General features: G+C 37.2%; 1 protein-coding gene across 1 annotated transcript; it reads right to left on the bottom strand.

The window, feature by feature from the left end:
* Positions 1-15,322: 15,322 nt before the first annotated feature.
* LOC141466351 (taste receptor type 2 member 40-like) lies at positions 15,323-16,270 on the bottom strand. The gene has a single exon (XM_074150236.1). It carries the CDS (start codon positions 16,268-16,270, stop codon positions 15,323-15,325), a length of 948 nt encoding a protein of 315 aa, XP_074006337.1.
* Positions 16,271-17,580: the final 1,310 nt, after the last annotated feature.

Here is a 17,580-nt window from a genome sequence, read left to right as displayed (position 1 = left end):
ACGACCACATTGGTTACACCTTGACATGTATGTCTGAAATATGCCAGTTTTAAAACAAAACAAAACAAAAAAAGAAAATATATCAAATCATACTTCATAGACTGCCAGGTGAATATATGATGTTACTGAAAGGTTTTTAATTCATGTTGATTGACTAAGGAGGAAAATATAGCTATTTGTTTTTCCCTTCCCTTCCCTTCCCTTCCCTTCCCTTCCCTTCCCTTCCCTTCCCTTCCCTTCCCTTCCCTTCCCTTCCCTTCCCTTCCCTTCCCTTCCCTTCCCTTCCCTTCCCTTCCCTTCCCTTCCCTTCCCTTCCCTTCCCTTCCCTTCCCTTTATAATACAATTTCAAGAAACACTTTCATTTTAAAATCTTCCTCACTTTTAAGACTTAGGGAAACACTTATGGAAGTTACTATTTACTAGGGAGGATGAAATGATAGAATAAACTAGGGCAAATGAAAATTAGTGGATTTATTGGCAGGCAGGTTTCAGGGTCTGAATAAGAGCTATTTAGGTATTTACATGTAAGGTAGGTTTCAATGTTCCTTTTACAATCAATGAATATCAATAATATACTCCATATTCAGTTAACCAGACCCTAAGTGTCAATTTGGGGTGAACAGAATTACTTTCCAAGGTTCATTTCATTTATTGGCTAAATTGACTTAATCTGAACCTGAATCCCACCCAAAATTTCTTTTAGAAAACTTTGTCCATAATGAATCTAAATTCATAGGTGTCATAGGTGTTAACACCAGAAGTCAGGAGGTTCAGCAGATTTAATCACATGCTGCTTCTCTTCCTCCTCAGGCTTCCCCTCAAGACTGTTGAGATTTCTGGGTGTATCTCCATCCAGTTGGAAAAGAGACAGTGGGTCAGCAACCAGTAAATGAAATTAAATAAGGAAGAAATATCAGAACCTAAAAGAAATCTTGATGGAAGAAAATTTTTAAACTACTGAGCTCAACCCAAAGGACTTTCCCTGTATAATCATTTTAGGATCAAGGAGGGCTTTTCCAGATTGTCGATATCAAGCATAGTTCTTTCAGTAATGGGGAGAAAAAAGTTGAAAGGTGTGGCTTTCCATAAGGAGAAACCGTATGTCTAAATAGGGTGGAAGAAAAGCTCTCCCAGAGGCTGAAGTGGGTGGATTCATTCATGTGTTTCCTCTTGCTGCATTATCAGACCAGTACCCCCCACAGTGGCTGACCCAGTGAAAGTTCTTCCTTCACTGGCTATGTGAGAGCATTCCTAACAAACTACGGACTTCATCATTATCAAATAATTTAACTCCTTGGTTTGCTGTTGGGTCCACGTTGCATTCTTTCAGTTCCAGGCTCTCTTTTGGTGTGAACTGACTAGTTCTTTCTGGGATAATACCTGGATGAGATTCTAGAAATAGTTTTCCCCAAAGACCACCCTTAATAGACAATACAAATGAGACCACATCCTATCCAGACTTACCCATCCTGATAGGTTCGGAATGATATGATATCCAGCCAGCAGGTTTTATATCCTTAGAGATCCCTACACAGCTTTATATCATGCAACACATATGCTTGGCATCATGTTAGGCTGCAACACAAACCTCACCTTTTTTTGAGTGTATACAGACATAAACATGCACAAAAGGAGACACGTGAGCAAAGAGCTTTGCAGACTGGGTATGATCGTCCTGCTTTATGAGAATGTATCCCTGAGTGGTGCCGATGCAAGCTGCTCTGCACTTTGCACCAGCACTACTTCATGGAGTGGGTGGCGAGAAGAAATATCCATTTTATTTAGGGCAGCAGGTGCTAAGCCTTCAAAGTCCTGATTTTCATTGTTTAGTAACGCTCTGCAGCAAAAATCTTAGTCCAAGACCTTGACATGACCCATGATGAACAATGAGGTGTGTATGATTTTTGGACTACCCTCAGGGCTGAGCTACATGGCTTTTAATTGGGTCAAGGCAGACTTATAACAGACTTTAATGTCTTTTCTATTTTTTTTCTTATTGCCATGATAGTGGCTCAGTTTGATAACACAATTTCAGAGCATTATCATGTAAGTAGCTTTCATATTGAATTAGCAAACTATATAACAACAGGATAAGAAAACTAATGCAAGCTAGACATCTCTTACAATAAGCTTCTGCATCTTTTCACCACAAAATGACATCTGTGACCTTTCTCTTCCCTTCACAGTCAGTCAGTATGGAAAGCTCTGCTCTACTGTTAGAAATAGATCATCTCCCCCTATTAAATATTGTTCAGCAGAACATGCATGTCAGCCTTGCAGCAAAAAAAGAAGGTAACTCTAGTCACTTATCTTGCATTTCTGGTTGGTTTTTTTTTAATACGTACAGAATTATATAAGTAAATATATGTCTGTGTTCATGTTATCTGTGTGAGCTTGACATTGTAGATCCATAATGATGAATACTAGATCTAGACACTGCCGTAGCACACACAGCAGCACTGCTTGCTCTAGATCTAAACAACGCACTTGACTGCCTTTGTCCAATTAGCACCTGGTATAGCATTTATGTCACCTTTGTGTTGGCCGAAAGACAGCAGGGAATATCTGATCTGGAAAGAAGCTGCATGGCGGAAGTTATCCTGCAGGTATTTTTTTAAAGGACAGACTGAGTTTAATCCAGAGGGTCTGATTTTCAGTGTGTACTAATGCCACAAAAGATTTCCTGTATTGTTCAGTGAGGAACTGAAACACTCATCTATCCTGAACTGGCATTTAAAGATGCTTTCACCAACTTGACCTATGAGTTAAGTCATCTGCAATCCCTTAAAGACCTTCCTCAAAATTCATCTGTGGCAAGGACAGGAAAATAGCTAGCAATGGTACTCAGGTGCCCCGAGTATCTTCTTCTCTGTCCAGAGAAAGAAAATACAATGTACTCTGAACATGCAGGTATTGATGCCTAGGGTTAGAGCCAGGCAGACTTGAAAATTAACCCGTTCAGGGAAGAGTCAAATGTCTTTCCTTTGCACGGTAAGTGACCTGTCTCAAAACATATTCAGCTTTCTCATTTGCCTCTGAGTACATACACATTTATTTTAAGAATGTCCACATTTATTTTAAGAATGCCATATTATTTTATTTAATCAATTAATAAGCCATATTATAACTATATTGGCACATTTCTTTGTCATCCATATCTCTCAACCAAACACTTTGTAGTTATGAAAGTTTTTCCCTTGCAGGTGTGAAAATTTCTCAGAGGGGCACCTCTTTGGGTGCTGACAATATTACTTTATTAGCTATTGTATTAGATTACTTACTAATTTAATTATATATTAGAGTATTCGCTAAATACTTTTGACCACAAAACATCTTTCAAGGATTTGTCTATATGTTTAATTTCTGATTCAGTGTGATGCTTGGCATGTATGGCATACAGTTTTCCTAAAGATTATTGACAGACTGTTGGCTACTGTGGTTTGTCACAGCTCCGGTAGTTTGCATAGTTTTTTGCACAGAATATAAGTGACACGAATTGAGCTTGTTTGATATACTCACAAATGTAAAAATAATGACATTTAATAAAGAAAAATATAGGGATTTTGGTAATAGTCACACAATGTAAAGTAATGTCTTGGGTTCTCTAAAGTTTATGGCAAAAATACCACTTCCTTCCCCAATCTCAGGACTTTTGTCAAGCTATTCTTCTGTTTGTTGAGTCTGGTAAGTAGTAAATGACCGTATCATAATGTTGCTCACAGAGATACAGGTCACATTGTACAAAAAGTGGAAAAGGGACAGTGTCAAATATAAATGTAGTCATGACAAGACTACATGACATGTAGACAAGACAAAGTCACATGACAAGTACAGCAAGGGAAAAAAAAAAAACTAACTATCTGGTATGCATCGGAACAAGGAAAAAAAGGAACCTTATAATTCCACAAGTGGTTGTTCATTCATAAAGGACAGAAATTTTTTGCATTTCACCCACCAGCACCTGCTTTTCTCTCCCTTTGCGTTTGGAAGGCTTGTGCTAAGTGCTGCTCTACAGCTGTGGATGTTGAGGGCGTAATCACAGCACACTGTGCTTCAGGTTCATTTTCCAAACAAATCAAGTAGGGGCAGCAACACCACATTGGTTTGGTGTGCTCAGGCAAATCTAGAAAATATTAACTGGAGATCAAGAAACCGGGGAGTAGATGTTTTCTGTCTCTGCAAGATCTGACCCTACCCTGAAGGCTCCATTAAAAGGTAGAGAAATACTATAGTCCCTTTTTACAGGCAGAAAAAAGTATCAACAAAAAGATGTATAAGTTTTTCTACTGCCAAGATACCACTGGATGGGAATTTGCATATAGATAACCATAAAAAAGGATTGTACACAGCCCACTGAAACATGAGAAATCTGTAACAAAAGCACACTAAAATTCAATGCCTTAACCGCAGGGTCATCTTTCCTCTTTGAGAAGTATCTACTTCAGTTTCAGACCGTAGACACAACCACTGTACACCTGGCATGGACCTCCACCGTGGGCAGAACTGAAAACCTTAAATCACTTGAATGATACAGAAAGCATGTGTTTAATCCTTGGAGGGCAGTGTTTCTCCAGACAGGTATTATTTACATTTGGTTTTTAAAGGTGGGGAATGAAGGATTTAACTTGGGGGATAAAAAGGAAAAGGAGTGAATGCTCGGGATGTTATATTCGATGCCTTGGTCCACAAATCCCTAGCTATATCCAGAAGGAAACAAAATATGATGAGACTCTGCCTGTGATGTTGTTGAGAGAGCCTGAATTTTTGAAGACATAACCTGACTGTTACTTATTTGTCTTGTTTTGTGTTCACTGAACTAAAAACAGGCAAAATGCAGATCAGGAATGGATTTTGTAATAAGCTCTTAACAATAAAGATACTTCTTTGCATTTCCTGCTTGGAGAACCGGGCAAACAAAGAACAGTGTTATGAAATAATAAACTGATTTAAGTAGCTTCTGAAGCTAAGCAGTAGAATTTTGCCGTGTGAACCTGTTTACAGGGAGAGCAGCTGTAATTTAATGGATTAAACTTGAACCTAGGAGATTGCAAGCTTCAGCTTCCTGAGTGAATCTCCCCCTCAGCAATGATGTGAGTTTGTGCTGGAGGCTTCTGCCTCTCTGAACCTCAGTGACCTGGCTTATCTCTACAACATCGAAAGCAAAGCTGTTATCTATAAGATCAACAGGTGTACAAGGCAATAGGAAATCTAAATCATTAACAGAACTGGGTTTGGTCAGAGATTTTACTTATCACATCTTTCTTTCCCCTCCTGTATTTGAATATATGATAGTCACATTTAATGAGGGGTAAAATAAAAAAAAAAAAAAAAAAAAAAAAATAATTATTTTCTAGAACATAGATTTTTAGTTTGAAGATTCTTGGGGTTTTTAACCATTTTTTGTTTTGGCCTGAAAGACAAACAGACATTTAAGGCTTCCTCAGGGGTCTGCTACTTAAGTGCATTCCTCTCTGGTTTGTTTAAATTTTGTTTTCACAGTAGTCAGCCTTTCACTTAGAACCCCTACTTTTCTACTCAGTTTTTAGCCTGCCCTGTTAGTGCTCCAGGTTTTCTAAGGACCTTCTGCTTCCCCAAATTCTTTCATGGTTTTTATATTAACGCATAATAACGAAGGAGAGACTTTGTTGTAGTCCACTTTAGCAGCTATTAAGAATAATTACACAGTATCAGCAACATGGAATATTCTTATTTATCCTAAAGCACTAAGCCTCAACAGACTTTATGTATCGCTAATATAGTGCTTTTCTTCAAGGCTGTACTAAACACCTACATTTCTTTGCAAGCCCATGGAAAATTTTGCCCTGTCTTGCCTGACCTAAAGTCTACAGCTTCTCATCTTCTCTTTCAGTTATAATAACAAATAAATTTTGTGGATTAACTGAAAATATAATTCCACTGTTTTTTTCAGAATCAACAGAGGGACCCAAAAAAAATAAAAAGGGTATTCAGATAGAAAGAATATTGTTGTGTCCTTGTATCTCTAATCTCCCACAAATTCACTTGTATCACAGTCACTTTCTCACCCTATATAACCATCTTTTTGCAAAACTACGCATAACTCCACTGACTAGAAACAAAAAATAAGAAACTGCAACAGAGTACAAGAGGAATGGATGTTGATCACCAGGAAAGAAATTAGCTGTGTGCATTACTAATCTTGTGACAATGTAGGATCCCACTGTGTGTGTTGAGTTTGACTCTGGGGAACAAGAACTTATTCCTCAGAAATTTAGAGTTGGAATGGTGAGTGGAGTTTCCATCAGTATATGTGGCTATGATGAAAAATTAGTCTGTTCCCCTGCATATCACTTGGAGCACGATTTCACTAAAGAACACCTGTATCAAAAATACAAGCTCATGTTGAGTTACAGCATAGCTTAAAAGACCTCAGATGGTAGTTAATCCATCACAATTTAATGTACTTTTCTCCAGGGGGGAGAGTTACACTTGCAGATAAAATAAGGACCTTGTTCCTAGTCTAATTTTGTCTTTCTTCACCTCTCAGGTACTTTATCTTATTGCACTTTTCTCTGCTAGTTGAAAGAGCCTTTTCCTACCAGAGAACTTTTCCCTATGCAGGTGATGCTTTTCACCTTCTCTTTGATAAGATTCAGTCTGAGTTACTTCAGTTTTTTTAGTCTTCTAGGGAAATGTTCTAGTAAGAAGTTCCTGCTGTTTAGTCCATCAGCCCCCTTTTCGAACCTTTCCTCTCCCGGTCCTTCCACTCCAAATTAACTCCACACAAAATCAGACATCTTCAGAGCACAATAGAAGTCATCAGAGAACAATAGGGAACAGGAATTTGCTACCACCACTCTTGGATACCACCATTCTGTCTGTTTGCTGTGTTCTCATGTCAGTTTTTGGACATTTAAAATTTCACAGATGGAAAAGAGCTGATTGAAGGGAAACCTCACAAGCTTTTCACATTTTTATTTTAAAAGTTGAGTTTTCTCATGCATGTCTCCATCAAAAAGTTGGCATGTGAAAATATACAGCACATCCAGGCTGAGATATATTGCTGAAAAGTACAGGGTTTATTTTATTTATTTGTGGGGTATTTTTAAGCTGTCTTAAATACATAGAAAGTACTCAAAAGAAGTTTCTCTCTCAAGGCTCTTTGGGGACTTTGTTGAAAGGCAAGAAAATCAATTGTTTATATAGCAACATCACTTCATTGCAGGCATGGGCTGAAGCACACACTTATTTAACAATAAATCTGCTTCTATGAAATGTAGGTGAACAAAATAAAAATAAGAAATAAAATATTCTACACCTATACAGCAAATTCTATGCACTGCTTTCAAACAACTTTAGAGTAGTGGATAAAAAACTTTTTATTACTGCACGACAATGAAGCACAGAGATGGTTAATGAATTATCAGAAATCCCACAGATAAAGTTCTAAACTGAGATGAACCTAAGGTATGTATCCCTCTTTCCATATTTACACTGCTTTTTCACAGAACCTACTAAACCTTGTGAGGATCAGAGCTAGTTTAATTCCTTTTAAATTCAGTCTGGAAAGAAGTTATTCCATAGTAGTGTTTGTTGAATAATGTATTTGGATGAAGACTGCTTAACCATCTCGCTGAATGTACAATGTTTGAAACTGCATGAGAATACACACTGTAAGAAGCTCAAGTACTAAAAGTAGTTCTTGGTTTTTTCACAGCAAGCAATCAGTTATCAAGCCACATGACAGCAAGGTATATGATCACAGCAACGTCAGTTCAACACAAAAAGTGATTTTCTAAAGAAATCATGAAAGTTGGTTTATGGATAACTATACTGCTTTGGCTGTCAACTTCTAAATAATGAGTTATAATACCAAAAAAACCTCTGGGGGGAAAAAGTGCCTTGAGTGAGCTATTTGACTTCTAATATTTTGATATGAGATTTAACAATCTGAAAGCTCAAGAGCTTTCAGCCTGCTCAGCTGGAAGCTTAAAGGATATAGTGGACTTAATCACCAAATTAAAATATAGAATTATATTTAGTTAATGTCTCAGAAATAGGTAAGGAAAATATGCTGCATATTCACAAATTTTAGATTATTTGTACTAATTTTAAATAATTTGTACATTATTTGTGTCACTAACTTTTTCCTCAAAGTATGGGTTTATGAGAACAAGGTCAGCACCAGAGACTTTCCTACTATTTGTGTTTGTCCTAATTTGTGTCTTAATCTTCTTAGAATTCACCCCTCAATGTGAGGAAGGCACCAGACAAGGGTGACGGCATTTAAAGGAAGATATGCAACACTCCGAATCAATGATTGATTTTAGATTTGTTATAGGCTGAGTATAGAATACTCAAACAAGAAGCAGTGATCCCTAAAGACAACGCAGGTAATCTTGGCGATTTACCTGCTGCAGTTGAACAACAGCAGTGTGATCTGAAATAGAAAACTAGGAACATACAAGGAAAGGGAAAAGGCCAGAACTTGGATGATGTTTACATGCATGTGTCCTGGAATTGTTCGAGTCAAAGGCTAAGTTTGAGAACAGAGATAATTAACCGAGTAAATGGCATTAACATGCAGTGATGAAGGGGAAGAACATCCCAATGGTGTTAAGCAGAATGATATGGAGAGATGAGAAACCTCAGCATCTTCCACCCTGAAGTCTGTGAGATGATTCATTACTGAAGTAAAAAAACCCAGAAGTTAAAATAAGTATATTGTTAATAAGTATAAAGTTAACAATGTTAAAATAAGTATAAAGTTAATATAAGTATAATGAGAAGAAATGACAGAAGGGACCAGCAATGTTCCCAGAGGTAATCTGGGAATCGTCCAAGGATTCTCAGTCTTGCTCGAAACAACAGTTTGAAGCTAGAGATGTTCACACAGGTGAAGATGTTAAAATAGAAGGTGAACCAAAGACTGTTAAGTATCTTGTCCCTTAGCCTGGTAATGCATGCAGGCTTTTTAACACAGTCAGCAAGAAAAGCAAAGTATTTCTGAAAGCTTCCACTGGCCCAGCCTGAAATTTTAACCTTTTCCCACTGACTTTGGAAAGCAAATCAAGTCACCTCCATGCCAATGAGATGCAGTAGGCCAAGGAACTGCAAAGAAGGAGAAGTTTTGATCAATTTCTGACTTTTTATTCACTTTCAGGCAGCTGAACTCTCTATTGAGAGAATGTGCTTTAGAACTGACTTTTGGGATAATCTCAGACCAGCTGTAGTAAGTACCAGCAGGCAGGGGACTTACTTAAGATCTTAGCCCTTCACAGCTTCAGGGAATTTGAGCCAAGAGATATTATATGTCAGCATAATTTCTTGCAGAGGATACTTTTGGGAAAATTTATCTCTCTTTGTAAAAAAAGAATGAAGAAGGAGACTGGTTGCAGCTGTGGTCCAAACACGACTTAAGAATGACAAAGAAATTTTTTAAACTATGTCTTTTCTCCATTCTTACTGATTTTTGCTGAGAGATAGGTACCTAATTATTCATCAGGGACAGGTATGTTGCTCTAGATGTCCAATAGCACTACGCTAAAGAAAGCCCTGGGTATCTCAAGCAGGAGAAACACGATTTCTTTGTCCATTGACATTCAAATTATACCTGTGTGCCTTGTCAGGGGACTGAATCTCCATCAGTTAAACACATATATAAAAGTTCATAATGTATTTCTTATAATTTATCAAATGAGGTCAACAAATACCTAGTCACAATTCCTGTTACACATTTTTCTCCGGGATATTCAGAAGTTACTCAAAAAAAAAGTTGATTTCCTTCTGTTCTGACAATGAGAGTTAGTTATAGTGGATAGACTACTGTTGTCTTCTTTAAGAGAGTGGGCAAGTCTATAAGTATCAACTTTTTTTCTGATGTTTGTCAGGATGCAAGTATTTCAAATCATTTTAGTCTTAAACGTACATCTTACACACACAGTGTTTGAATAAACTTCCACATTACTGTTTGCATATGTGCAGCTTCGTTTTATTTTCTCTTTTAATTTCTTATCTTAATCCTAAGTAATGAAAATATTTTGATTGCCATCTCTTCTCTAGAAGAGAAACAAACAGTTTAAAGAGAAACAAGAACGTTTGAGGGACTAACAGGTGGGGATTAAAAACAAAGAGAGGAAGGAGAAAGAAAAGAGAATTTAAGAACAAGCTTAAAGGAGCCAGAGAAAAATGAGAAAAAAAAAAGTAGAAAGGCAGCAGTCTGTAAAAGAAAATTGATTGGCATGTGGGGTAAGAGAAAGCAAGTGACAGGGAAAAGACAACAAAGCAGAACCAACTGAAGTGGGATTTGAAGGGGAAGCTTCAAATATCTCAAGGTCTCAGCATGTGGGCTTTTTTTAAAATTTTTTTTAAAAAACACTTTCACAAAGAAAGGGAGGAATTTTTTTTTTTTTTGCAATGTTGTCATTAAAGAAAAAATATAAATCTGCCAAAATATGGGAATGAACCCAGCTTGATATTATTAGTATGCATTTACAATAACAGCAACAACAAAAGCAAAACTAGCCAAGATTTTTAGAGGAAATGGTAAGAAAGTGGGGTGATAAATGAAGAAGTAAAGATTTCTCTTTTCTAGAAAGGAAAAAAGAGTCCAAAAGAGAGGGAAAAATAAAGGAAGATATAAAGCTAGGAAAAAAAATAAATGTAAATATTACACTGTGGGGAGGGGAGGGAGAAGGGTGGAAGAGGATAAAAAACCTAGTCCAATCATCTGCCAATCCATTTTTTAATTTATGAATTCACTCATCCATCTTAATCTCATCACAATATCACATCTGAATGCCTAAAGGCCAGAAAGAGTTTAATTTCACCCCTCCTCCACAACAGGTAACCGAGGGGTGATGTTATCAAGTCATTATTCCTGTTTAGCATTTTGCCTTCACTTTTCTTGTGACAGCAAAAATGTGATCTGCAATGGAGCATTCGCTGTGCGGATCCCAGTTCAGCAATATCTGCCTTTGGGAGGGTACACGATTGCCCTAGGTTGTTTATCTGCTGTGTGAAAAGAGACCAGCCAAAGTAGATGGCGTGAATCTGAGCGACTTCTCATTGCTTCTCTCCATTCTCAAAAGCCCACACAAATCACGTTGCAGCCACCATTCGTACTACTGCTCTGTTCTCTGGAGGTGAAATCTTGTCCCTGTCCTCTCACAGACAGAGAGGCTGAACACTTGAGAAGGGATATGGCCTCTCAAGGTGGAGACAAGCAAAGTTTTAGGAATGAGACAAACTCTCTGACCTCTGAAATGCTTATGAGTGTCAGGAGCTCTGGTTTTAAGAGTGTCCATGCTGTTTTCCACAGTATCTTGCCCATTAATTGATATTCATTATGATTACTTCAGCCAATATAAAGTTCTTTTGAGTCATTGCAAAAGCATAAGTATTGGGAAGGAGAAACGGCAATTTGAAAATAATGAAGCATTCAGCTAAAAGTGATATTATCATGCAGTTAATTCATTTTTTTTTAATATTAATGGATAGTTAAAACCAGTTGCACATTCACTCAAAACCCAAACTTTTTCCTTTTTTTTTTTTTTAATAACCATTAAGACCCAGGTTTCTGTGAAGGATTTGTCTGACAGATTTATGAATAGCATTATTTATACACCTAACTAAGCTCCAATGACCTCCTATACAGATGTCCTCAAACAACAAACAAACAGGATAAGAAATATTGAGGGAAGAGGGATTAGCTTTGAGAAGTATTTCATAACATTGAAGAAACTGCCCTTGTGATATTAATGAAATGAAGGCTGAGCATTAAGATAGGGAAGACAATAAATAAATAGAGATAAAAGTAATCCCAGGTTATAATCCTATTATAAACTCTTCCAAAAGATAGAACATTTCTCCAGACCTTTCAGGAAGATGGGAGGTCATATTTCAAGAAAAGATAGGTAAAGTGTGGCATCTTCATTGACACTTATTTTACTTTTGAGATTAACCAAAATTAATCAGAATAAATTAACACCATGGTTCTTTCAGATACAAAGAAGGTCAAAGGCTTGATGGTCACTGATAGAAAACTGGCAACAGAGTAAATTAGATCTTTACTGGCATTTATAAGAAAAACTGTTCTGGGATTCTTGGAGCTGGCAGTGCTGCCTTGTGTATCTCTGGAGAGAGGCAATTAACACCATGGAGGACACCAAAATATCAGAAAGAAAAAAGAAAATTCCTTGATTAACAGAAGAGAGATATTAATACTAGAGATAACAGAGTTCATATCCACCACCCAGCTGCTGATTTGGTCAGGTACAGCCTGTGATTAATCACAGAAAAACAGAATGGTAAGGGTTGGAAGGGACCTTCGGCGATCACCTAGTCCAATTCCCCCTGCCAAAGCAGGTCCACCTAGAGGAGGTTGCACAGGAATACATCCAGGTGGGTTTTGAATATCTCCAGAGGAGACTCCTCAACATTAACCCAGGCAAAAGGAAAGACATGACAAAGCAGACTATCGACTGAAAACCAGAACATCTGTGGTATCTTTCCTTTCTGATTCACACACTGAAAGAATGGTAGGGAGATATTTGCCAGCTTCATGAAGATGCTACTAAGATTGCGATCAGAAGTCCCTTAATTTCTGCACAACAAAATACTGCTTTTCCTGGAACAGGAATTGTGATGAATTCTCACCTAGAAAAGCAAGCACCATGGCACTAAAAAATTAAAAAGCTGGAGAAAAGAAAGCTTGTAGTCAATATGAACAACTGCACTAATCACCTTTTTCATCATCCTCACAATGATCTTGGTGCTGCTGTAGCTACTGGCCTTATATGAAATGCAACCAGTATTTTCCCATTCACGTTGTCTACATTTACTGTAACTTGCAAAGTTCCAGGGGAAATGCACTGATGAACAAAATTATTTTCAATCACCATATAAACACTTTTTAGACAATGAAATCTCAAAAATATTCTTTGTGTGTGTGTGTGTGCAAAAATAGTATTGCCAAAACATTCATCAGATTTATTTATCTGTTTTCTGGGATAAACTAGATATAGAAACAGGCTTGCTATACTTTGGTGTATGATATTTTGTTGTAAAATAATAGTCAGAAAACTTTTTTAATATGTACTAGAAAAAGGCTAGGTCTGCAGAGAATACAGATAATGATTTTAGGAAGGGAAAGGTTGAAATCCAAAGAGCAGGGCAAGATCAGAAAATAAATGGGAAATTGTATCTACTGTGGAAGAAGACATGAAAATAAATTGAATCTTGGGGGAAGGATGGAAAGGAAAAGGACAAAACTAATAATTTATTTACCAATTCAGTCATTTAAAATTCTAATTTATGTACCCATCTATCTCACTCTATGCTGTGCATAACAAAACTTTCATTGATACAATATAAAGACATCAAGTGGTTGAGCTTTGTCCTCCTCTCCCCTGGTAGCACTGAAGTATAGTTTATTAATCATTGCTTCTGCTTCAGATCTCCCCCTCCTGAAGGTGGGGAGGCAGTGAAAAAGCTGAGCAGGGGTCGTTATTTTCATATTTGGCTCTGATCTCTTTCCTTCAGACTGCCACCAGAGATGGGTTTGGAAAAGCCTAAAGAGAAATGTGCTCATTGGAAAAATAAATTTTAACAGAGCTTCCTGATCAGGTTAAAAAAACCCAAAACGCCAACACCAACACCACCACCCTGCCAAAAGAAATCAAAACTGCCAACCAACACCAAAGAATCCCTCATTTATTTCAGAAGGCTTTCTTTTCCTGATGTTACCAGCTGGAAAAAAAAAGGACCAAAAGAGCTATCGCTGTGTGACTCTTCTAATCTTGGTCCATGTTGGCAGGGCAGGCAGCTGTAGAGCGGGATGGTGCTGTGGTGTGAGCACGGTGGTTCCCATCTGCCTCCCTGCAGAGCTACACATGCAGGGCTCTCGAGGGACTTTGGGGTCTCTTCTGATGCAGCACACACAGCACTGGACATTTTGGTGGTCTTAGTTTCACAGTACATTGTACTGCACCTCCAAACCCTGCCTTTATGGGTTTAATCATTCTCTTCTCCTGCTCTGCAGTTTGAGCCCAGTGTTCGCAAATGCTAATAATATCACTTCATATTAACAGTGCATTCATTTATTAACATATATTCATTGTAAAAAATATTTTACAATATCATTTTAAAATATTATATTCACCCTTTATCAAATATTGTTAAATAGTGATTGCAAAGCATTTTATAAAGGTATTACTCCAATGTTTCAAACACTGGAACCAATACACTCCAAGCCTAAGTGAATCACCCTCTTCATTAGTTTTATAGATGGGACTGAAACTCTCACCACAGTGATTTATAATCTAGCATTATCTAAATGCCTACGGAGAGTATATACAGCATGAAGATACTCGAGCTGAGCTGAGAATTTCAGAGTAAAATCATCTAACACATTATTTGATAAAACATGGCAGGATTTGTTGAGCAATATATTTTATCAACTGCATGTGAAACTTCATACTACCATAAAATATTAAAAGAGGACAACCTTAGAAACAACTGACAACTACTCAAAGCAACAGGAAATCATGTAAAAAGGCAAATTTGTGATCAGAACAGTCAACTCAACAAGAAGGAGATTTTCTACAGTCGACAGGTAGATCTAGGTACCTACATCTGTTTACATTGTAATCACCACCTTAGAAATCCACTTTAAAGAAAATAAAACGAACAAGCATAAAGTATGTTTTGAACAAAAAGATCCATTTTAAAGAGATATTTAACCACTACGTTGCTATATATGTACTGGAATCCTAACACAAATAAACCTGATTCAGAATATAACTTGATTACGTTAATTGGCTGTATGTTTTCATATCTTAATTTTCCTTTAGGTTATATTTTAGCTAGGTTTTTCATATTTAGAAGCATATTCTGTTTGTATGTCACCCCAGCTATGGCTTGTACAGCATGTGTTTCATCCAATTTTAAGCTTGTCAGGTTCTTTAACAGAGAACTAATATTTCTGAGCTCTATAAATTTTGTCTCTGTTTTAGCCCCATTTTCTTCAATTCAAACATATCATAAAACTGTCAGTCTTAAACTGAGAATCTGAAATCATAAAGCATCCTATACTTGATTTATTATTTAAGTTCATTGTTTCCTTTCAGTGCATTTTTATTAAATAACATTTAGGGAGCAAGAGTAGTGTAGGAAAAAAAAGGCAAAAATGCATGTTATTTCAGATGTTCTGAAATGTTAAGAAAGTTTAATCACAGAAATCTGTGAAAGATGAAAGCTACTGCCAAGGAAAAAAGACAGTGAAACAATACATGCATGAAAGACTTGATTCCAGATCTGTTACTGGAGAGTGTTTCTCTCAAGCTATAGTATGAGGCATAGAGTCATATTTTGCAAATGGCACTTAAAATGCTGGCAAATAATCCTGAATGCCAATTTCAGTTTTGAATTGACTATGATCAGGATAATAGAGTGTATGGAAGGATATGCCCCAGCTGCAACTAAGGATACTGCAACTTTCACAACGTCTTTACTTTGAGAAGTTGACAGTATCAACAGAATTTGAGCTACAAAACTGGAAAGGTACAGGATCAGGAAAGAAATAATGGATTTAATGGCAGTTAGGTGAACCTCTATCAAAGGATCCCTCAAAGTATCTACATAATATTGCATCTTCTTTGTGTGTTTCCATAGAGAAGTAATTAATAGGGCTGAGGTTACCACAGATAGTACTAAAGGGAAAAAACAACCTACAAAGTAAAGAAGCAGCAAGTAGAGATGCGAACTGTCCCAGTCAGTGATATGTGCTGTGCTATTTTCTCTACAGTTCCCCGTTGAGCTGCAGAGGTAAGTGCTGGGTGTAATCCATAGTAAAGGAAGAGAAGTCACAGAAGAGATCACCAGCGATCCTAGAAGAAGCCATGGGACCATCCCAGTGATTCTGAGCTTGATTTGCAGCAACAGCCATTGGGTGATGTTGATTATTTTCACACAGTAGAGTACATAGAGCCAGGTACCGAACCACAAACTGGCATGATTTACAAACATCCATACAGCACCGAAAGCTTTGTACACGGCAGCCAACTTAAATTCATCTGCAAAGTAGAGACTATGAATGTGCATCAGTATAGTCATCTGCAAGATAAATCTTGATGTGCTTAGAAAGATCAGGATCATATCAGCAGAAGAAATTTTTTTGCTTTTGATCCAGTTAATGGTATTAACAGCTGTAATAAATCCATTTCCAGCAACTCCAACAACAACTTCAAGAGCTACAATACTTATTGAAATTATAAGAACTGGTGGCAGCATCTTGCTGCTTTTGTCACCTGTGCTGGATTACCTTGTGGAGCTGTGCAGGAGGTTGAGCAGACCTGATGGTATGTGACTAGCCCCAGCCCCAAACTGCTCACCTTATACCTAGGAACAAAAAGACATCTGGAAATGGTAGTGGAAAATGATTATTGATGTTTTTCCTGAATGTGCAAATCAGAGAAGGATTTAATAATTAATTTGAAGCTTTAACATGCATAAGATTTGCCTATGCTTTCCCCTAGGGATGTGGGATAGCCAACTGTATTAGCCTACCTATCTTTTGTCCGATAGTATGTATTCCTACCTACAATGACACAAAGCTCTGTGGCTCTCTGGTTACAACTGTAACCATGTGGGGAGGGATGCATCATGCAACCCAACACAGTCAGCAGCATATGTCAGGAGATGGCAAGAGGTCTTACATTGTAACTACTATCTTCCTTTCATATTGCTTTGAAGGTCTGTCAGTTATAGCTACACCAGGTAGCCACAAATGTTTTAACATGAAGAATATTGTACCTCCTCCAGCCCTGTTTCAGCTGTGTTTACCCAAGGGTTACTGCTCTATATAGATGTCATAGAAACATAGAATCATAGAATGGTTTGGGTTGGAAGGGACCTTAAAGATCACCTAGTTCTAACCCCCATGCCATGGGCAAGGACACCTTCCACTAAACTAGATTGTTATTTCATTTATAAAGAAATACCTCTGGATTTACAGAACAATTTGTCCTCATCTTCTCAACACCAGGCACATTAATCCATTCTGTGACTATAGTACTGGCACATTAATGTTTTCAATATATTCTTTCTTGAATTAGAGAAATATGAAACAAAAAGTGAAGACTTTGACAACAGGGTAAGAAGCAGCTGAGATCATTTTGCCACTGGAAAAAGTCTGGATGTTTTTTGACAGTAAAATAGTTACTGTTTTTGTCCGAAAGTTGACATACACTTCTGGAGTCCATTTCTCCATAGAGTAAAATGGTAGTAAAGGTAAGTAAGTAAAGTAAAAGGTAGACCAAAATTCCAATCTGAATCTGATAAAAACTGCCAAATTGATTTACTGTTTGCCATCACATCCAAGCTTCAAGTTTTTGTTGAATTGTTCAGAAGAGAAACAGCTAACTTAAATTAGTATCAGTACATTTCTTCATGAACTTATTGAAATGAAAAGGCAAATTTAAAATCTCCATAGCTTTTTTTTCTGTCAGTAATTCATTCATATCAAATTTATATTTCAGTTTAGGTCCTAGTAATCACAAGGACTGGGAGATTTTCTTTTTTTCTTAAAAAGAGAGCATATT

This window comes from Numenius arquata, chromosome 1 (genome assembly GCF_964106895.1).
Source record: "Numenius arquata chromosome 1, bNumArq3.hap1.1, whole genome shotgun sequence".
Lineage (NCBI taxonomy): Eukaryota > Metazoa > Chordata > Aves > Charadriiformes > Scolopacidae > Numenius > Numenius arquata.
The sequence above is the reverse complement of the archived record's forward strand: the minus strand, read 5'-3'. Positions and strand labels throughout refer to the sequence as shown.

Bases quoted from the DNA above. Each gene is read 5' to 3' on its own strand.
- LOC141466351 (XM_074150236.1), bottom strand. From the start codon at position 16,270: ATGCTGCCACCAGTTCTTATAATTTCAATAAGTATTGTAGCTCTTGAA.